This window comes from Cervus elaphus, chromosome 14, assembly GCF_910594005.1.
Source record: "Cervus elaphus chromosome 14, mCerEla1.1, whole genome shotgun sequence".
NCBI lineage: Eukaryota > Metazoa > Chordata > Mammalia > Artiodactyla > Cervidae > Cervus > Cervus elaphus.
In genome coordinates, this window is record NC_057828.1 from 21,256,932 (window position 1) to 21,280,395 (window position 23,464).

The following is a 23,464-nucleotide window of genomic DNA, read 5'->3' on the forward strand; positions in this document are numbered from 1 at the left end:
AGATAATACATAGTAATTTGTTCACACCCTGTAAAAGAGATCATTTGTTGTTACAAATATTCTTCAGAACTTGACAAAACCATCCAAAGAAAACTTGAGAGCTGGTGTATCCATGATAGAGCTCCCTTAGAGGCTGAATCCCTTCATTATAACTTACATCAGACAGTACTGCTGGCTTGTTTTACCAGGAGGCTCCCTTAAGACAGGAACTTGTCATTATTTACAGTGTCTTCTTTGTGGATAACGGTCTGGGTTGTTGAGTCTAAGCAAGGGTCAGGCGTGACACTTTAAATTTCTTGAGATGGTTCAGAATGTCTTTCTTGATTTCCCAGAATCTCACTCTTCTCTCAAGTAATCAGTGTTTGCTAGTTTTCCTGTTTTTATTTCTACCTTTCACATAGCCTGTATTACTGAATATAGGTATCTTAACGTGTTCTGAAAAATTGTCTAGCATCAAAATTAAAATACTCATACATGAGAATCCCTGAAATTGCATGTGAAATGATTACACTGCTTTGAAGTGGCGAGTTTATTTCTCAACCAGTTTAGCTTTTGTGTGCAGGCTTTGTTTTGTTTTGCTCTGGTTTTTCTGGTTGACAGGTTGGGCTCAGGTGATCTATTCATGTGTATAAATATGTATTTATAAGTACGTAAAAGTTAAGGTGTGTATAAGGAAGACATTCCTGGCCATACTTTCCGGGTTTTTCATTTTTGTCAAGCTTATATCATTTTCATTCCTTGCGAGATGCCTGGCTTTTTCAAGATTGGTTGAGAATTTTCAAGGTGTTGTTTATTGCCACTGGCCTGGTCTCATATATAGTACAGTTCTGAACAGAAAGAGAAATATCCCTCATTGATATAAAATTCAGAAGAAATCAGTTACCTTTTCTGGCTTATGCTTTTAACACGTTGCAGTTACATTTAATAGTTTTGTTTCTCCCCATGAGTTCTTCAAAGTCTTGTGAATCCTTGTTTTTCTCAACTAGATGCTGAGAAAATTGTTCTTGTTGTCACATATTAGGTACCTTTTTAAAAAAAAAAAAAAAAAAAAAATCTGATACCTGAAACAGCTAAAGATCCACATAAAATGGTCTTCTAAATGAGACTTATTTAGACTTATTCTATAATGAGACTTATGGTTAAATAAAAAGATACTTTTCATAAGATACTTTTCAAATAATTAAGACAATACTATTTTTTAAGATAATACTATTTAAATGTTAAAATTGGATTATAACATTTTTAAGGTGAAAATGAGCCTTGAGACCTTGAGCGTAGACCCTGTTTTATCGATCAGATAAGTAACCCGAAAAGTGGTGAAGGTACTTTCAGAGCCAGGATTCCAGCACAGAATCTTCCTGACTGCAGGTGTAGCGCTCAGCTACAGAGGACAGCTGTGCGGTGCTACATGGACAAGACCGAGGTTAGCTGGGCAGTTGTGGCTCTTTTGCTATTAACGTGAGCTCTTCTTACAAGGTCCTTCCTCACCTGTGTCTCTTCCCTTTTCTCAGATTCCCTGGGCTTACCCATTCCAAATCCCCCGGTTTGAGGAACTTGTTTTCACCTTTTTAAAAACCCAACTCAGAGGGCTTCTTTCCTAAGAAATATTCTGAAAACTCTTTTCCTACTCTCTTTTATTCTTCTGGTTGTTACTGTGTGCATCCTTTTGTTGCATTATGTTATAATTGGTTGTGGGTTTTTTTCTTCTTTTAAATCACAAGTACCTAGTAAGATACTATTTTCTCATGTGTTTGCTTTTTTACTGAAGTGTAGTTGATTTACAGTATTGTGTTAGCTTCGGTTGTACGGCAGAGGAATTCAGAGATAGATGAGATGTATATATTCTTTTTTAAAAAATTACTTTTGGCTCTGCTGGGTCTTTGTTGCTGCATGCGGGCTTTCTCTAGCTGCAGCGGGCAGGGGCTATTTTTCCTTGTGATGTGCTGGTTTCTTGTTTTTGGTGGTTTCCCTTGTTGCAGAGCATGGGCTCTAGGGCCGTTGGGCTCAGTAGTTGTGGTGCGTGGGTTTAGTTGCTCCACGGCATGTGGAATCCTCCTGGACCCGTGATCCAGCCTATATCCCATGCATTGGCAGGTGGATTCTTAACCACTGGAGTATTGGGCAGTCCTCTGTATATAATTTTTTGTTTTTGATTCTTTTCCATTATAGGTTACTGCCAAGATATTGAATTTAGTTCCTTGTGCTATACAGTAAATCCTTGTTGTTTAACCATCATTTCATGTATTTTAATCCCATGGCCTAGTATAGTGTCTTTGGAGTGAATTAAATTGAAATCTGCAATACTGGCAGATGAGAGATTTAAGATAAGCTCTGATAAAGGCCTGAATGTTTACTTTGAACACAGCATGACTACTCGCTGTTTCATTTTTCTTGTTTGCTTATTTTCAGATTTCTAGATACATTGTGGATAGTTGGGTCGCCAAGTCTGTGTCTTCAGATCAGTGATTCTCAAATATCGGGTCTGTGAGCAGGCTGCAGCTAAAGCTTCTATGGATTTTATACAAAGGCAGTGGGTTTTCTCATTTAGTGGGTCTAGCATAATCCCAGGATCCTTACTATTTTATTATGTTCACTTTAAATCTACCCAGTTTTTTTGATGGTCAGCTATGGTTTTTCCAATAGTCATGTACTGATGTGAGGGCTGAACAATAAAAAAGGCTGAGCACCGAAGAATTGTTGCTTTTGAACTGTGGTACTGGAGAAGACTCCTGAGAGTCCCTTGGACAGCAAGGAGATCAAACCAGTCAATCCTAAAAGAAATCAACTCTGAATATTCATTGGAAGGACTGATATTGAAGCTCCAATACCTTGGCCACTTGATGTGAAGAGCCAACTCATTAGAAAAGACCCTGATGCTGGGAAAGATTGAAGGCAGGAGAACGGGATGACAGACGATGAGATGGGTGGATGGCATCACTGACTCAATGGACATGTGTTTTTGCAAGCTCAGATGGTGAAGGACAGGGAAACCTGGCGTGCTGCAGTCCATGGGGTTGAAGAGTTGGACACGCCTGAGCCACTGAATAACTACAGCTAGGTTTGGGAGCCACAGCTTCAGATAACAAGCTGTTCAATCAGAGTGAGATTACCTGGGGCAAACTTTTACCTGCTGTTTAAGAGCTTAAAATTTCTTATTTCTGGTTCCCAAAATGTCTGGCACATAATTTGTAGAAATGAGACACCTTTAAGATGTTTTTAGGCCGAGTTTTGATTAATTGAAATCTGGTGATTGCTTAACCTCCGTTTTTTTATTATCATTTTAGGAGTGTTCAGCCTTGGTGTTCCTGTCGATGCTCTCTTCTTTATTGGTAACCAGTTGGTGGCCACGAGTCATACAGGGAAAGTGGGAGTGTGGAACGCTGTCACCCAGCACTGGCAGGTTAGTTTTAACTAATGCGTGTCACAGAAATGAGATTATTTCTGAAACGTGTGCTGGTTGTGCTCTTGTGGAATTCGTATTGTTTCTGTTTTGATTATATAGAATATTGAATATATTTAGTGGTAAATTAGCTTCTGGATACAAGTCTGACTATATTTTCAAGAATCTTAAGTCACTTTGGAAAATGAATGGGTTTTTATACTGTGATTTGACATTTCTTTATTGCCTTGAAATGTTTTAAGTTTTATGCCTTGGGAATAGTAGTAGTCCAGGCAAACTTCATCTCCTGAGTGGAAGCACAGTTCTGTAGGAAAATAGAAGATAGCTAACTAGATGGTCTCAGGTACTTGAGATGAACAAGAAGGATATAAGACTAAAGAAAGGTTAAAAAATAAATAAATTAATTAAAAAAAAAAAAAAAGATAGGTTAATACCTGATTCTGAAGGAGAGGAGAAAAACTAAAGAGCTTTAAGCAGAGAGTGATTTGGTCAGATCCATGGTTTAGAAAGATAACAGTAATAGCTAATACGAAAAGTGGACTGGAGATCAGGGAAGGTATCCAGCAAAAGAAGCAGAGATTCAGCCAGAGTGAGTACATGCTAAGAGACTATTTGAAAAGCAATTCATAAGCCATCCTAAAACGATGAGGATTGGTATCTGATTAGATATAGAAAATTAAAGAAGAGAGATGGCTTTCTAATTTTGACAGTTGGGTGGCTGGTAATATTTTAAATTGAAAGGGAATGAGTGAGAGAAGCATATATGCTGGTGCATAGTGTGAGGAATAATTAGAATGATTAAATATGTTTCTTTTGAGATTCTTGTGGGTATCTGAATACAGGGGCTCAGGAAACAGTTGGGAGTACCCCTTTGGAATTTAAGAAAGAAGAAAGGGCTAGAAAAAAGCATTTGGAAACCACAACACTTCTGTGGTAATTGAAAGATAAGAATTGATAAGATTTTCCATTGAAAGGATATCTCTAAAGAAAAGCCAGAACTGAAATGCTGGGTAACATTAGCTTTTTAAGGGAACAGGATAGGAAATGAAGAGCTAAAGGGACACATATGGTGTGATTGGGAAATGGTGTTGGTTTTGGTTGTAGAATATCATTTGCAAAGTTAGGTTGTGGTGGGGAGACAGATTGCAGGAACTGAGAAATTAAAAGATCAGAGATTAGAGGCAGCAAGTTCAGAATGTTTTTCAAAAGTTTGATGATGAAGTAGAGCAGAGAAATGAAGTGATTAAGGATCAAGGCTAAATGGAGGAAAAGATATTCAGTGCTTCATTTTTTTCTCTAGGATTTTAGAAGCTTGAGCATGCTTGTTAGAGAAGGGAGTTGACAGAGAAAGCATTTAAAGATTGGAAGAATGGAGATGGTTGCTAGTCCCATAGAAGTCAGGAGTATACGTACATAGTGTCTAGGACATAGTAGACCCAATAGAGAAGAGAGACTTCTTTCTCTGTGATAGAGGAGTCAGGAAGGAGTACTGTGGAGGAGAAAGACATGGAGGTGTGTTTCAGGGATTGCAGAGATTATAAATCTTTATAACGGACCTGGTTGGTACAGTTTTATGAGTTTCTTCCTTAACCCTCAGTACTGGGAGGGAACAAGAGCAAGAGAATACAGCCTTGGCTTGATTCAGGATTGAAGATGTAATTAAATGGGTCTGACACACAAAGGGAAGAGAAACATAAAATGGCAAAGCAGTTGAAATTGTAAGATTGTAATGGATTACCAGGCAAGCAGAGAAGGATGCAAGGATTCTAGGGACTGGAGAGAAGGTAAAGCAGGTCGATGACTTAAAAGGAGTGGAAATTGTGAAGATAGGAAGTTGTTGTCAAAGGCTGAAATTAAGATTTTGGAGTTGGAGCAGTTCTCGGTGATGTAGTCATTTAAATCATATGTTGGACTGACTTAAAGGTAAAAGTAGTTGCAATAGGGGTCAGAACTGTGAGGGTCATCAGGGTGGACATGTTGGTACCAGGATGGTGACAGAGAATGGGACAAAAATTCAGCTGATCAGATGCCCAGCTCCTCAGCGAAGGTGATAGGTTGATCTGGAAGCTGCAGTTGGGACAGAGAGAGGGTAATTGAATGTCATGCTTGAGTTGAGCTTGTGCAGGAATGTCCTTGAGATCTTATGGCAGGGCCTAACAAGTGCCAATACTTTGGCCACCTGATGCGAAAAGCTAGCTCATTGGAAAAGACCCTGATGCTGGGAAAGATTGAGAGCAGGAGAAACAGGGGACTACAGAGGATGAGATGGTTAGATGACATCACCAACTCAATGGACATGAGTTTGCGCAAACTCTGGGAGATAGTGGAGGACAGGGAATCCTGGCGTGCTGCTGCTGTTCATGGGGTCGCAAAGAGTCAGACACTATTTAGCCACTGAACAGCAACAAAAGATGGCAGGAAAGTGGTGAGAGAATGAAAGACTTCCAATGAAAGAGATTATGATCAGGGAAAATTAAATTTCATTCTAGATGAAGACATGGAAGTCACGGTTGTAGAAAAAAGATACTAGCTAAGATTAGGTGGGGCTAGTGTCAGCTGATTTAGCACTGTTAATGTAAATCCCGCTGGCTCAGCAAGTAGAGAATCTGCCTGCAATGCTGGAGACGCAGGTTCAGTCCCTGAGTTGGGAAGGTCCCCTGGAGGAGGAAACGGCAATCCACTCCAGTATTCTTGCCTGAAAAATCCCAAGGACTATGGAGCCTGGTGGGCTACAGTCCACAGAGTCACAGAGCCTGACACGACTGAGCACACACACACGCACTGCAAATCCTAAGCAAGCAAATATGGCATGTGCAGGGCAGTTAGTGGTCAGCACACAAGACATCCAGGAGTCAAGTCTCCTCACAGTGACTGAGCTAATTCATATAGGACCTTCCATACAGGCACAGAAAAGGCATCATAAAGATGTTAGCGTAAAAGTGATGGGCCCGGGAGTGTGGGAAAGGACTGATCTGGGTTGATCTAAAATTGAGGAGGAGGGATTCTTCCGTTGGTGCTGTTCCTGCAAAGAGGAATGTGGATTTTAATGATTTATGGAAGGTCTGCTCTCAGGTAGGTTACTTGGCTAATATGTAAAGTCTGAGCTTTCAGTGGCTCGGAGAAGTGGTGCTGTCTATGCCATAAAACTTGTGAGGTACATTGCAGTTCCTAAAGGAACATGTGTCTTTATCAGCTTTTTTGTCTTTTCTAATGTCACAACTGTGTGTAAAAATTTTCATATTTTTGAGATCCCCGAAACTATACTGGTGTCCTCAAAGTGCATACTCTTAAGCTTTTAATCCCATGGGTATAGCCTGTTGCTTCTTGTTTGGTACATGCATGAGTTGAAAACCATAGCTGACAAAGTAGGTTTGTTATCACATTTCAGGAAGACCTGGGGTAAGTTGAACATTCATGCAGCAAACAAGCCTTGTAACTTATAACCTAGATAGATGATTTATTTATTTCTTTTTTTGGTGTGTAGGACCGAGCTAGTCTGTCATGAAATCTCAGTGTCTGATCTGAAAATCTCAACAGACAGTTGTGACCTGGGGCTGACTCCTGTGACTGCTATGGCACGGATGAGCAGATTCTGATGTGGCCTGAAGCCACAGTTCTGCCCGGGAGTAACACAGAAGTACACAGGACAACTGGTGTAGTTCCTGACTCCAGTTGTATAAGCAAGATTGATCTGAAATATTTGAGTCAGATGAGCAAGCCTGAGAGCAAGAGTTTTTAAGCCTGAAAGCCATGGTGGTATTTAGGGGTAGCAGTTTCTCACTGTAGCTCTTGCCTGGTGGCTCAGACGGCCTGCCAGCGCAGGAGACATAAGAGACTTGAGGTCCCTGGGTCAGGAAGACCCCCTGGAGGAGGAAATGGTACCCCACTCCAGTATTCTTGCCTGGAGAATTCCATGGACAGAGGAGCCTGGCAGGCTACAGTCTATGGGGTTGCAAAGAGGCGGGCCCGACTGAGCGACTGAACACACAAAACACACGTGTGGGCTAGGACAGCTTCAGTAAAGTGTTAATGAAAGTGTCATGTACTCATTGTATCTGATGGGAGTAAGAAAAAGGGAAATTAACTTTTAGAAGAAACAGTTCAGTTTTCTCTTTGTTAATTCCTCTTTAGATTTAAGAAGATTAGTAATAAGGAGTGTTTCCAATAGGTAGGCTAGGCTGAGTTACATGGCAGAATAGCAGTTTTAGGACTTATTTCCCCAGTCATTCAAGTTTAAGTGTAGATGTATATTGGAAACATAGTATAGGTTTCATTCTCATATTGAAAGACAGTTTTGGAAGTCAGTCCTGGAAAGTCATCGTATATTCTCATTCCTAAAGGATCAGAAAACTGTTCATTCTGGAAGACTGGGATCATCAGCCAGTCACCTTCTGAGTCATAACCTAACTGAACAGTGGAGGGCGAGCTTGAGGAGGAAATTCAGGCTCTGGGAACGGAGAATGAAAGTGAATTTCTGTGGTCTGAGGGCTGTGCTGGACCAGAATGCGGGAGGCTTGTTTCATTTCTCTTCTCTTCTGTTGTGGTCTGATGCACTTGCAGCACTGATGTTGCAGGTACGGTTTGGTGGGATTGGCTGTCTTGTTTTTTGTATTTGTAACAGGTTTGTGAGCCCTGCAAGGTACGGATAAGGTGGGAATTGGAATCTTAGGGCCAGAATTCATTGGCGAGAGGACTGGCATTTGGGTGTCTATTGTGTCTTGAACACTATCCCAAGGTTGTTTTTCTGACTTGGGATTTGCAGCAGCACAGCTGAGTCAGCCGAGTCGCTGGCGAGGAGACGTGACACCTGGACGTCTGCTGTATGCTGACCACCACCGTGTCACATGTGCTTGCTTAGGTTTTCAGTGCGTGGGTGTGCTCGGTCGTGTAGGCTCTTTGTGACTCTGTGGACTGTAGTCCACCAGGCTCCTTTGTCCTTGGGATTTTCCAGGCAAGAATACTGGAGTGGGTTGCCGTTTCCTCCTTCAGGGGACTTTCCCGACCCAGGATTGAACCTGCGTCTCCTGCCTTGCAGGCAGATTCTTTACTTGCTGAGCCATCGGGATTTACAGTACAACGCTAAATCAGCTGACACTGGCCCCGCCATTACTGACGTACAGAAATATTGGGTAAAAATATTAAATAGCATATATTGTATTAATATCAGATATTGAATTATATTAGCTATTTGTTTCTTTATACATACTTGCATACCACATGTCAAAGTCAAGGCTCTGGATTCTGGGATTCCACCAGAAACAAGAAAGAGGCATGGCTTCAGGGGACAGTGTAAATCCAGCCTCCTGCAAAAAGCTGAAGCTTTGATAATCTGCCTAAGTCCCTGAGAAGAAGACTGGGAAAATTTTGCTTAATAATTTTGGAATAGAAAAACTTGATATGTGTTCCATATCTTGGATTGGGAAAGGCAGTGCAGGAGAAAACCATCAATGAGATATTGAGGCCGCAGTCATACTGGGAGTACAAATGCATGAATTGGAAGCACAAGGGTCTTTGTGCGTGGGGAACTCCAGTTTGAGAAATGTATAGACCTGGTCTAGGGTCATGTACATTTCTAGAGGTGGACATTAAACCAAACAAGATATGGCACACAGGACTTCAGGAAAGAAATATTTCCTATTGAAAGTGAGCCCATAACCTTCCTAAATTGGTAAACTACCCATGAGAGCAAATGAGGGAAGGTCATCAAATGTAGGCAGGAGTACAGATGTTCCCTAGAGCTGAACATAATTGAACAATGAGCTACTATTGAGTAAATTCCTAAAGTTACTTAACGAGAAAGAAGGACTAAACTATAATGAATAGGAACAGTCAGAAAAGAAGCAAAATAAAACAGTGGAAATTTGAAAGCCATTGAAAATTCAAAACAAAACTTACTCAGTGCAGGGGTCCCCCGCGTCCGGGCTGCAGACCTGTACCTCCTGTCAGATCTGTGGTGCCTTTGGATTAGGAGTAACATGCAAATTGCTTGAATCATCCCAGAGCCAACCCTCTCCATCCCTTCCACCAGCCCCAGTCTGTGGAAAAATTGTCTTCCACAAAACTGGTCCCTGATGCCAGAAAGGTTAGGGACTGCTGAACTTAAGGTGTTAAACGGAAAGACAAATAAAAAGACAGTGGATTGCTGGATGCATCTGAGAGAATCATTCACAGTGAAGCAGAAAGTGAGTAGAAAATATGAAAAGAAGAAATGAGCCAATCACTTTCAGAAAGGAATAGTGGAGATGAGGGGATTTAGAAGAGATAATTGCTCACAGTTTTGGAGAATTAAAGAGAAACATGATTATGTTGATTAAAGAAATACATTAAGGCTGAATAAAATCGAATTCACACATTGTGAATCAATATACACATTGTGATGTAATAGAAGATAAAAAGTGTCAAAAGGTGTCCATAGAGTACTGACAGGTGCATTGTGTGTGTGTTGTGTGTATTAGACAGAGAATTGCTCAGTTGTGTCTCTTTGCGACCCCTTGGACTGTGACCCGCTAGGCTCCTCTGCTGATGGAATTCTCCAGGCAAGAATACTGTAGTAGTCGGCTACCATTTCCTCCTTCAGGGGATCTTCCCAGTCCAGGAATTGAACCTGTGTCTCCTGCCTTGCAGGCGATTCTTTTCTGTGTGAGCCAGCAGGGAAGCTCCCAGATACACTATAGTCAGATGTAAAACAGACTCTTCGTGAGCACCAGTAGAAGCCAGAAGACAGTAGGCTATTCTCGAGTTAGTTGAGGAAATAAGTTTCAACCGAGAACTTTACATTCAGCAAAACTGTCATTCAAACATGAATGAGAGATGTTTTCATATAATACAGAAAGACTTTGTCACTTATAACCCTCAGTGGAAGGACTGCTGAAGAAATGCCCTTTGATAAGGTTATTTTACTTAGAAGAGGAAGGAGTGGAATACTGCGAACATTACTAGCAAAGGCATTTCTCGATACGTTGGTGAATCTAAATAAGTGTTTAAAAAGTAGTGGATGAAAGTTAAAACATTTTGTTAAAAAAATGATTATCCAGGTAGAGATTGTGGTTACAAGATTTAACGGGCCTGGTATTGCTTGAGAAGATAGACTGATTATTTTCAAAATGTAAATCATTTAAATTTTTGCATAGACATTAATGATAATCTCTGAACTACCTTAGGAGAGAAAACTCCCTTCTACCTTAGGTTTGTGACCACCATGACGGAACCACATGTACCGATCAGTGTGATTTCTCAGGTTTTGACTGCCTCCTTGCTTACGCTTGGAGAGAAGATCTTGGTACCACCTCCTCTGTAACCTAACTTCACGTGTCCTCTGCTTTTTCTGTTCTCCTTGTGCTAAGAGGTGGACATGAGGAGAAGAGCAGAATGTGGTCGGGGTGCCGGGAAAGAGCTGGTGGTGGTGGTGTTTAATCGCCAAGTCACCGCTGATGTTTTGCAACCCCAGGGACTGTAGCACGCCAGGCTTCCCTGTCCCTCATTGTCTCCTGGAGTTTGCCCGGGTTCATGTCATTTGAATCAGTCATGCCATCCAACCATCTCATCTTCTGTTGTCCTCTTCTCCTGCCCTCAGTCTTTCTCAGCATCAGGGTCTTTTCCAGTGAATCAACTGTTCCCATCAGGTGGCCAAAGTTATTGGAGCTTCAGTTTTAGCATCAGTCCTTCCAAAGGATATTCAGGGTTGATTTCCTTTAAGATTGATTGGTTTGATCTCTTTGCTTTCCAAAGGACTCTCAAGAGTCTTTTCTAACACCACAGTTCAAAAGCATCTATTCTTTGGTGCTCAGCTTTCTTTATTGTCCAGCTCTCACATCTGTACATGACTACTAGAAAGACCATAGCCTTGACTATATGAACCTTTGTCAGCAAAGTCATGTCTTTTTAACACACTGTTTAGGTTAGTCATAGCTTTCCTGTCAAGAAGCAGTTGTCTCTAATTTCATGGCTGCAGTCAGCATCAGCAGTGATTTTAGAGCCCAAGAAGAAGAAATCCGTCACTGCTCCAGGATTAGGAAGGCTCTAATCCTGGAGCCCGCCCTCCCAGAGAATAGGAAGTCACGTGTCTGTCTGGGATGTGCCTGGGAAAGCTCCAGGCTGCTGCCATCCTTTCATTGAAAAATGGTTGAGAGAGAGGAATCTCATGGCCTTACCTACCCCATCCTCTGACTGTGAAGACTCTGGGGTTGAACTGAAGCACTTTCTGGAGTACCTGAACTAAAAAGATACAGTTGATAGAAGAAGGTACATCAGTGAAGCAGCCTCCCCTCCTTTCTTCAGACCTCTTGACCCATCACGGAAGAGTTCTCAGTGACTACCTTCCTCTGAACCTGTTGGCTCTAAAACAGAAACCTGACCTGGGGTTGAGGGTGGCCATCAAATCTCTGCAGAGATATTGCTAGTGTGACTTATAACCAAGCATGACACCAGAGAATATGCACAGAAATTAGGGTTGTGAACATGAACAGCTTATAGGAGTCATTATTTCCAAGATTTAGTTGTTTTTAAGTTTGGTTTTTAGTTAGAATTGGTAGATTCTGTGCTGTACTTGCTGTTCTTCAGTCATGTGCCTTTTTCCTTTCTCTGCCTAACTCCTAGTTATTTATTTGTTTTGTTTTCAAGCATTACTTCCTTTTTGAACTTTTCCTTGATCTTTGTCCTTCTCCCTGGACTGGAGTTGGAACAGGAATCCTTTCTTCCTCCATGGTTGTATTGCACATCCTATTTTAGTGCCTGTCACATTGTAATTGTCTTTTTTTTCTTTCTTGCCCATGAGTTTCTAAGCTCCTACGGAGCAGAAGTAGTATTTCATACCCCTTATCCATTCCAGTACCTCTTCACCTGGATGATATCTAGTACCTAAAAAGTGTATAATGTGAAAGTTGAGTGTATAAAGTTACACATGCATGCCTGGTCTGGCTGTACATAAGGGCAGTTGAGTTTGATCTTACTGCCAGTACTCAGTAAGACTTTCTGGTTTTCATTTTGTTTTATAGTAAAGATCATGCCCTTTGCTTTTCTCTTAGCACAAACATAAGCATTCATTAATTTGTAACTAGCCTGATTTGCTTGGAAAACTGATTTTTTAATTCTAGTGCTTGAAAAAGCAAAAGCATCTGAGAACTTGGTTGGCCATTTCCTAGAAAAAAGAGGAGAAGTCTTCAGGGGGAGATAGAGAATGCTGCCTCTTCGAAGAAATGACAGTGTATCAAGGGAGCAAGTACTGTCTGGAAGTTGGCTGATCTGTTTTCTGATTCTAATTCTGGGCAGGTCATTTCATCTCTTATTTGAGAGAGAGAAAGGAGAAAGGGGCCTGGGTCAGACTTAGTTTTCTAGTCCTAGTATGTGCTCTGACCTCATGCTCATGTGCAGAAAATGGAGATAAGCCAGCTAAATTCTGAAAGGAAAGTGCTGCTGTTGGAAATAAGTTTTGTTTTTTTTTTTTAAAAGAAGCTTTAATGGGGACTCTATTGATGGTTCTTCAGAGTTCCCCATGGATGTGTGTGTGTGTGTGTGTATAAAGAAAGTCCATGTTCTAAGCTCTAATTAAGTATCTTCTTTATTGCAAGAATAAAAAAGTTTGAGGAAATTGAGCAGAAAATATAGATCATAATTAACATCTGACATCTAACAGTATTCTCACTACATCAGGTTCAAGACGTTGTTCCTATAACTAGCTACGACACTGCCGGCTCCTTCCTTCTGCTGGGATGTAACAATGGATCAATATATTACATAGGTAAGTGGTCAGACACTTAGGATGGCTCTGTTTAGTATGACTTTTTAAAATGAAAATAAAATATGAATTTTTAAAGTTTTAGATTTACTATTTTTTTTCATACTATTTTTACTTTTTAGATATGCAGAAGTTCCCTTTGCGAATGAAGGATAATGATCTTCTTGTAACTGAACTTTATCATGATTCCTCAAATGATGCTATTACTGCTCTGAGTGTTTACCTCACACCCAAAACAAGTTAGTGCATAGCAAAATTATTATAAGCTATTGATGTTGTTTTATGTATGTTTATTCATTGGTTTATTCTAATACTAATCTGGTCCTTTGTTTTGGTAAACTGCAGTGATAGGATTTCATTTCTTTTAGTCTGAAGTTGATGTTTGGTTTTAGACTGAGGTCAAACATAACCAATAAACATACTGTGGGGTGGAAGATTAGAACTTTTCTTCTTCTGAATTGTATTGTTAATTCTTATGATAATAACTAGAATTATTTTTAAAACTTACCTTCACATTTACCTTCCTATGATCACTGATTTCATTTTGAAATTAAGAGCTTTATCTTTTTAACAACAACAACAGAAGCTTTTAGACTATTAATCTCTTGGAAAATAAGCATATTTCTCTGGGAAACTTCAAATTTAAGTTTCGGAGAACATCAGTACCCATAACTTCTCTTTCAGAGGCCATTGCAGTGAAATTAACAAACTAGTTCTGTAAATTATTAAGATTTTTTGTATTCTAGAGTGAAGGATAAACATAAATGGGGAACTGAAAATTTATCTGTAATGAAAGGAATTCTAGGAAATACTTACATGTGGCCAGTAATAGTAATAGGTTGAATGTATTACGTGTGTAGAATCATATTATTGAATTGATTGTAAGAAATCATTATCTTCTGTATGAAAGAAAAATATTCTGGTGTACACAGACAGTTTTGATTGAAATTATGGTAGAATTTAAACTGCATTGCTTCAGAAATGAAGTCAGCAAACCATGTTCTTTTCATTGATAGTTTTATGTATTGTCTTTGGCTGCTTTTGTGCAGCTGTGTCAGAGGTGAGTGGTTGTCACAGAGACAGTTTGGCATGCAAATTTTACACTATTTGCTGTTTAGCCTTTGACAGAAAGTTTGCTGACCCTTGCTCTAGAATGAAGTATGCTCCCCGCCCCCCCGCCCCACCCCTGCAATTTAATTTAAAAGGGAGAAAAAAATTTGTGGTGGCAATATCTTCTTTTAAGACATGAGGGTGTAGTCGCCTTAAATTTTGAGAAGTGTTTTCCATAGGCCGCCCTTTCTCCCTTGATTCAAATATTTTTGGGTTGATCAGAAACAACAGCTATTAAAGTTAAGAGGTTCTCTGTGAAGCTTTGAAAGGCTGTCGATCCCTGAACTCCATTCTGTCTTTAAATATGTGATGTAATCTGGGCACCTGTTTGAGAAAAAAATCCATAGATGAACCTAACATGATGAGATACTTGTACATAATTAAAAGAGACAACATAGGTAAGTGTGATGTCAGCAGTGTAATGGGTATATTTGTTCCCTAGTTAACAGCTTTGAAACTGTTTAAGAGCATATTACTTGTATATGTACAAGTAATTACAGTACTTGATTACACAAAGAGAAGATTTAATATTGTAGCGGAAGTAAAACAGATGGTCATTCTAAGCTGGAAGTCATATGGAGCATTACTTTTGGAATGCTGTGTTGTATCAGTGGTGTTCTTAGCATATCAGATTTATTCTTTAAGCAGTTAATGAGTACCTGCTATGTCTCAGGCAAGGCACTCTGTAAGGTGTTTTAGATTAAAAGTGATTATGATTCAGTCTCATCAATAAAGAGTAGTGGTAGATAGAGAACAGGGGTTACAGTTGCTGTGATAGAATCTAATCCATAGTACAGTGGAGTGAGTGTTAGGAATTGGTTTATAAAGGAACTAAGGCACTTAAGACGGTCAGAGAAGTCTTGAGATTTCTGTGCTGAGCTGGATTTGGGCCGATACAAGTGCTGAACCCAGCTCTGCCTCTTCTGTCACAGGGAGCACTTGCAAGGGCAGCTTCCTGTTGATCGTCTCCTGTTATTTCACCGCTCCACTTTTGATTCTGTGTAGGTGTCAGTGGTAACTGGATCGAGATTGCCTATGGTACGAGCTCTGGGGCGGTGCGCGTCATCGTGCAGCACCCAGAGACGGTCGGGTCAGGCCCGCAGCTTTTCCAGACCTTCACTGTTCACCGAAGCCCCGTCACAAAGATCATGCTGTCAGAGAAGCATCTGGTATCAGGTGAAGTGATTTTATTGGTACTGGTAAGGCGGGCTGCCTCCATGAAACCTTGCCTTGGGTATAATTTTCTAGACTCCTACAGATTAAAAGAATACAAAAGCAGTGTTGTATGTATAGGCATACCAAAAAAAATGGTAGAAAAGTTTAATAACAAATACTGTGAAAATATGATTTTCTTTGATCTTGTCTGGCTGTAGTATACATAAATTTAGAAGGCATTGCATCTTTTATTTACTCTCTATTTTAATAGTTTGTTCTTATGGCATGTTTTGCTTCAGAAAATTTCTCAATCTTGTTGAGAAGAATTTTTTATTAGAGAAATTAAGTATGAATTTAATATAAATTTGGTTGTATTGTCTTAAGGTTTAATGCTAAAGGCAGTGGAATGTTGGTAGTCTAACATCAACTACTAATGTTAAAAATTAGAAAATGTATAAAGACGTGTGAAGAAGATAACATTTGTGGGTTTATTGTTTTTCATAGTCATAGAGGGCTTCCCTGGTGGCTTTGTTGGTAAAGAGTCTGCCTGTAATGTGGGAGACTTGGGTTCAGTCCCTGGGTTGGGGAGATCCCCTGGAGAAGGGAAAGGCTCCCCATTCCAGTATTCTGGTCTGGAGAGTTCCATGGACTGTATAGTCCATGGGGTCACAAAGAGTCAGACATGATTGAAGGAATTTCTATTCTGTATAGTCATAGATTTTTAAAAATTTTAGATACCAATTTGATATTTTAAAAAATTAGTTACAGATTTTAAAGCAAAATTAGGATGACACAACGTAAAATGATCAAAAAGTAAAATTCCACTGTGAAATTATTGTATATGATAGATAATTTCTGAAAGACCTTAAAAAATTGAATTGTCAGGTATATCATTAGCATTTGCATTTATAAAACAATTTTGCGTTAAATCTTTTGTAGATCAGTTCCTGCCTAATTTAAATTTTTATAAACATCATTTTCATATATCACCTTTGTTTATATGAAGACTACCTAATATAAAAAGGTGATGCATCTTTCAGTAATTAAACATCAAATGGAGCTGAAATACCTTGTCCATATATGGATGAATGGGTAGAAGGGCAGATGGATGGATGACTGTGCTTTTATTGAATGTCTCACTGTTTCGGATGTAATGATGCCTTCCCGAAACAATCTCTTTTTTTAATCTTTCATAAAGCAGTACTCATCTAACATCTGCCTCACTGAGAAATCTCTTACTCTGTATTGGTGGTTCTTCCTCTTTTGCCCAATTACTGTTAGTTTGCCTTAGATCTTTTTCTAGATCCTCCATTCTTCTTTGTCTGTTCTTTCTTTCCCTGGTGATTTGAATGTTATCATCTATATGCCGGTGACTTCCAGACTTTCCTTCCACCTGTGACCATCCACAGAGTTCCAGACTTGTATATACAGTGCTTGTCCTTAGGATTTGGTTGTAGGTTTAAGAGCCATCTCTAAATTAACCCAGTGAATAAAATGGTACTTTTGATTTCTCTCTCAAAAGCCATCTTATTACACAGTATCACTGGGCATTTATACCCAAGCTGAAAATCTAGGAATCAGGCTTGATTCCTCCCCTTCTGTCACCTCCCGCCTCACTACATGGAACCCATTGGTAAGCCCCGTTTCTTTGCTTCAGCATCCATCACATGTCTGAGTACTTCACTGTGTGTCCATGGCTGCCAGCCTGGTAGCGAGTCAGTGTTTCTGCCCTGGGGTGCTGAACCTCTCAGTTTTCCAGGTTCTGTCTTGGCTCTCTGTGTCATGTTCCACACCGAAGGCAGAAATATCATTAGACGTGCAACCAGATCTGACTTGCCGATGGCTTCCTATTGTATGTAGAATAAATTAATTAACATGGCGCTTCCTGTTCTGGATCCTGCTTAGCTTTCAGGTCTCTTCTCTCAGCCCCCCTTGTCACTTTTCTTATTGCGAGTGAAACCCTAGCTCATTGGCTCTTCTGTTTCTTAAAAATGCCTTAGAACCTTTGACCTTGTTCTGTTTGTTTGAAATGTGTTTTCCTAGATACTTGTTTGGCTGCCTCTCCTTGACGTTCAAGTCCCATTGCAAGCTCCTCTGCTTGAGGCCTCCTTGGCCACTCCGTCTAAACCAGCCAGACCTCTGTCCAGTCAGCTTTCGATAGCAGCAGAAACTTTTGTTCTCCACCCTGTCCTCAGCACTTAGCTCAGTTCTTGTGAATAAATGAATGAAACGACGCAATATGATCCTGTGAGAAAAATAGACTTTTTCTTTGCTAGACCGTTTTGGTATTTAAATGACAGCAACACACTAAAAAGAGCAGTTAATGCTGTTTTGATGGTAATGTTAGTGTTGGATGTGTTGTCTAAGAGTTACTTGGTTAAGTTTGTATTTTAACAAATATTTGTATAGGTTTGAAATTTAAATTTGTCAAGAAAAATACCCAGTTTAGCCAAACACCTGGGGTATTTTATATATACTCAGCTGTTACTCTGCCATCTGGTGGATGTGAACAGATATGTAATGACGTTCTGTTTCCCTTAGTGTCAGTTTCAGTGTTGTAAACAAATGTTAGATGATGATTCATACTAACAAATTTCACAACTGCATTTTTTAGTCAGCTAAGTATTTCAGTTATTTTTCTGAATCCTCTTAAGTTTAATAATGAAATCAGGAAAGTATTTCCCATGAACCCGATTAAATAGCCTAGAACTAAATGTCTTCTTTTTCACCAGAAAACTAGCATTCCAAGAATTGAGAATTTTGCTGTATAAGTGATATGTAGGCTTTTTATTCTTACTGCTGTTTGCTAAAATTAGATTTCTAAATTTCTGTTTAAAATGTGCAACTGTGCCACTTATCCAGGAGGAAATGTGTATATAAAAGAAATTTTGGATAATTTCATAGTGTATACTGATGAGTTCATAATAAAAGACAAGTTAGTAAATTTTTTTATTAAAGCATGCAACAAAAGTACAGTTCTTGCATTAATGATAGAATTATGTATTTTAATAGGGTATCTATTCAGACAAAACCAACAGAAACAGATTACTTATTTGGAGATATCTCAGTATATAACTGATTAATATTATTACTACAGAAAAATAAATTCAGCTAATCGGAATATGTTTCTTATATACAGACTTATATAAAAATAATTCTCAACTTTAGTATTGAAATCTTAATTTTCCGTGATGTAACTGAATGAGCAACAAGTTTTTGGACAAATGTCATTTGTGCCAGTAAATTTTCGGTAACTCCTGGTCTTAATTATTTAATATCTGAGTAACATAAGTAACAGAAACCATTTATATGGTTGGAAAAAATAAAGCAGGCAACTTGTCTACAGTGTAGTTTAGCAACAGAGCAGAAAATATTCCACATCTCTCTCACATTTTTTTTAACCTTTTCTAAATCTATACCCTATAGGCTACTTTTATAAGGATCCGTAGATTAATGTATATACCTTATATTTGCAGCAAGGTAAACCATATTCAGTTATCTCATTTTTGTTGGTTAGGTACTGATTAAGTATGATTTTAAGGTAAGTAAGTTGTTTGTCACTCAAAATGTGCTATGATCTACTTACTGTAGATCATAGTGAAAAAAGTTAAAGTGTGTTTATAAAGGTGATTTTGTTGATGGTCTTACAATCTGTGTTTTAAAACTCATGTGTGTTCTCTTTCTCTGCTAGTTTGTGCAGACAATAATCATGTCCGAACGTGGACAGTGACACGGTTCAGAGGAATGATCTCTACTCAGCCGGGTTCTACTCCTTTAGCATCGTTCAAGATCCTGTCTCTGGAGGAAACAGAAAGCCACGGAAGCTACTCCTCTGGGAATGACATAGGTGGGCATTCTCAAGTACAATGAAGGCAGTGCTGAAGAAGTGTATTACCGGTAGTAGGAACCTAAAAAGAGAGTTCTAAATATAAATTCTTCATGTTCACTTTTAAGCTTATTTAAAACAGAAGCTTAGTGTGTTTTTCTGATTAAGTTCTCTAAAGTCAAAAAATGATACAGATGATATTTTTTGACTTTATGATGGTACAAAAGTGTGATAGTCATTCAGTAGAACCAGTACTTTGAAGTTTGTTCTTTTCCCGGGCTAGGGATGTGTGGTACCGTATTCCCTCGTGATGCTGGGCAGCAGCAGCAGGCCTGGTAAGTTCCCAGGCAGCCCCATGACCACGAGGGTAAACAAGTGATAGGCTTAGAATCAGTCTGTATGCACACAGCCGTTCTCCTTCTTGCTTCCAGTATTCAGTAAATTATATGAGGTATTCAGCACTTTATCATAAAGTAGGCTTTGTGTTAGAAGACTTTGCCCAGCTGTAGGCTAATGTAAGTGTTGTGAGTACATTAAATGTAGGCTAGGCTAAGCTGTGTGTTAAGTCAAAAATGCATTTAGTACTAAATGGTATTTTCAATATTGGAAGTCATAACCCCATCATAAGCTCAGGAAGATCTGTATTATGAAATTATTTTTAATTGTTAAAAAGTTGAGAGCAGATTTTTCATCTTTACTAGCATTTCCTAAGTGATACCATCTCCAAATACCACTTTTGTTTATAATTAGAAGCCATGATGGCTATACACACTTGAAACTTGAAATGCTTTTTTTCCATTGTTGCTAATAGTTAACCTGAAAATAACTTTGAAGCTGGAAAGGGGCTGATGTTCTTAGATTCTGAGAATGGTTTTGATGGCATCCGTCAGGAAATAGTATAGCATGTCTCTACTGAAAGGTTCTGATTTTAGCAAAAGGTATGTAAGGTTAAATCAGTTTCTCCATACACCATAACACATCACATATACACACACAGAATCTTCATGGAAGTAGATTCTTTTCCTCAGAGATCCATTTGAAACAATCTGTAATGTATGTGTATTATACCCACCATACTTTTAATAGTTGTATAGGACCTGTTCGTTAATTAATGTGCCTTCTAGATCACCTTGTACAGGCAGAACGTATGGCATTGGTGGAATATAAGGAGTACACTAGAATTGTTTAGGCATGAAACTATTAACTGAATATGTACCCACAGTAAAGATTTCAAAATAGTTCTCTTTAAAAAGTGTAAGCTGCTTATGAGAATTGTACCACCACCGTCTTAGTATTTTTAGGGCGAGAACCGCTAAGTATTGTCAGTTTTAACAGTTGCCCTGAGAACCCACTTCCCACTGTGATGAGAGGCACTGAAAGTTTACAGTTTTGATGACAAATTTTTTTCCCCCAACTTTATTGAGATATAATTGACACATAACATTGTGTAACTGAAAGGTGTGGCATTGACATATTTATTGAGTACTTTTGTTCCAGGCATTAGAAATCTAAAAAATTGCAAAAAACATCAACTTACACTTATATCAGTGTTTTCTATTTTCTGATCAAGGACCTTTTGGAGAGCGAGATGATCAACAGGTGTTTATCCAGAAAGTTGTTCCCATCACTAATAAACTGTTTGTAAGACTGTCATCTACTGGGAAAAGGTAATGCTTTACTGAAAAGATTCTGTTTTCAGAAGTCAATGTTTGTCTTACAAAAGGGGAAGTAAGTTGACAGTGGTAAAAGTGAGCAGGGAAAATCTTTGTAAAATCTTTTAAAGGAGGAAGTAATTCTAAGGACTCTATCCTATAGGAAAAATTAAAAGAGCCAAATCATATGTTTATTTTTACACATTTAGGCTTTCTGTACTTTTAAAAAATTTTATTTTTTTGAAATACGATTGATTTACACTGCTGTAATTATTTCTATTCTATAGCAAAGTGATTGTTTTTTATACATACATACACAACTTTTTCATATTCTTTACCACTATGGTTTGTCAGGATTTTGTATATAGTTCCCTGTAGTTAATGGCAACCCCCTCCAGTATTCTTGCCTAGAAAATCTCATGGACAGAGGAGCCTGGTGGACTATAGTCCATGGGGTCGCAAAGAGTCAGACACCACTGAGCGACTGGTAAACAGTTTGCATCTACTAAGCTCAAACTAACCATCCATCCATCCTCTCCCTTGGCAACCACAGGTCTGTTCTCTGTCTGCGAGTGTGTTTCTGTTTCATAAGGAAGTTCATTTGTGTCATATTTTAGATTTCTACATAAAAGCGATATCATGTGGTATTTGTTTTTCTGACTTCTCTTAGTATGATAATCTCTAGATCTATCCCTGTTGCTGCAAAAGACATTATTTCTTTTTAAGGCTGAGTAATAGTTCATTGTGTATAACTACAGTATTTTCTTTATCCATCCATCTGTCGCTGGATATTTAGGTTATTTCCATGTCTTGAGTATTGTAAACAGTGTGGCTGTGGACGTAGGGATGCATGTATCTTTTTGAATTATAGTTTCATCTGGATATATATGCCCAGGAGTGGGATTGCTGGATCCTATGGCAACTCTTGTTGTAGTTTAGGGAACCTCTATACTGTTCCCCATGCTGGCTTTACCAGTTTGCATTCCTGCCAACAGTGCATGAAGGTTCTCGTTTCTCCACACCCTCTCCAGTATTTTGTTATTTGTAGATATTTTTAATGATGGCAATTCTTACCTGTGTGAGCTGGTACCTCATTGTAGTTTTGATTTGCATTTCTCTAATAAGCAGCAATAATGAGCATCTTTCCATGTGCCTGTTGGCCATCTGTATGTCTTTGGAGAAATGTCTATTTATGTATTCCTGCTTTTTGACTGGTTTGGTTTTTTTGAGTTTTATGAGCTGTTTGTATATTCTGGAAATTAAGCCCTTGTGGGTCAAATCACTTGCAAATATTTTCTCTCAGTCTGTAGGCTTTGTTTCTGTTTTGTTTATGGTTTCTTTTGCTGTACAAAGGCTTGTAAGTTTAATTAGATCCAGTTTGTTTGCTTTTATTTCTGTTGTCTTGGGCAACTGACATCAAAAAACATTTTATTAGTTGTTTGTACAATTTGTCAGAATGTTCGGCCTGTGTTCTCCTCTAGTTTTAGGGTGTCGTGTATTTTACATTAAGTCTTTAAGCCATTTGAGTTTATTTTTGTGCATGGTGTGAAGGTGTGCGCTGATTTCACTGACTGCATGTTTATTGACAGTGGGCCCTCTGTGTCCAGAACCTCCCCCTGCAGGCAGATACCAAAATCCCACCATACTCAGGTCCCATATATAAAATGATACGGTCCACTCAGCCGTCTGTCTGTGTGGGTTCCATATCATGGAGAGCCGACTGTAGTTGTTCTAAACAGGACTCAAGATTTTAAAAACTATTTTGTCAGTTCACATGTAATATTGAAAAATAATTCACCACATTAACAAAAATTGAAAAATGATCATCTTGGTAAACACAGAAAAAACATTTGACAGTTTAGCAACCATTTGATTAAAAAAAAAGAATCCTAGCACTTAATAAAGGCACATTCTTTAACCTGATGAATAATACCTGCAAAAGTAATTATACAAACTTCACTCAGTTGTAAAATGTTGTAACTCAGTTGTAAAATGTGACAAGCTTTTCCCTTGAGGTTGGGAATGAGACTGGGATAGCTTCTGTCACTCTGTGTGGGCACCGCAGGAATCAACTCTCCCCCTCACCCTCCCACTCCCTGCTTGCTGGGAAGCTCAACTAAGCTTCATATTCTGTGCCTGTGTCTCTCTCATTAATAAGAATTGTGTTTCCTCTTCATTTTTTGACCTTGCATTTGCCTGGCGTTAATTGTTCTTAATCTTTTTTTCCTTTTTTAAAGTGGGCTGGGATAAATGTTTCAATCAAGTACAATTTTGTTAATCTTTCTATGACTTTGGCACATCACTTACTGACATTATTTCTTGGTCTTCTTATTTGTCAAATGTGGATTACTGTTTATCTTTTATGAAAAAATCAATAACTTCAAAGCAATTTAATAACTAACAATATTAGTCTATTGGAGGATACTGTTTAGACATCTCCATACAGCTGTACATTTCTGGTTTTAGATTTTTAAAATTTTCACAGAAATGTTAAATGATTTCAAGATTTTTTTTCTAGTATCATGCCTGCTTGCTTTGTTTCTTTATGCCTTTTTAGTTTAGTAACTTCTTTTTGAATAAGTGCTTAA

General features: G+C 38.8%; 1 protein-coding gene across 2 annotated transcripts in view; it reads left to right on the top strand.

Annotated features, from left to right (window-relative positions):
• The window catches only part of KCTD3 (potassium channel tetramerization domain containing 3), a 62,947-nt gene that overhangs the window by 36,052 nt on the left and 3,431 nt on the right, over positions 1 to 23,464 (top strand). For both annotated transcript variants that reach the window (XM_043922808.1, XM_043922809.1), the window contains exons 10-15: positions 3,285 to 3,400; positions 13,049 to 13,136; positions 13,256 to 13,372; positions 15,249 to 15,419; positions 19,090 to 19,245; positions 20,795 to 20,891. In XM_043922808.1, the coding sequence (XP_043778743.1) occupies positions 3,285 to 3,400; positions 13,049 to 13,136; positions 13,256 to 13,372; positions 15,249 to 15,419; positions 19,090 to 19,245; positions 20,795 to 20,891 (745 nt within the window). The remainder of the gene's footprint in view (positions 1 to 3,284; positions 3,401 to 13,048; positions 13,137 to 13,255; positions 13,373 to 15,248; positions 15,420 to 19,089; positions 19,246 to 20,794; positions 20,892 to 23,464) is intronic.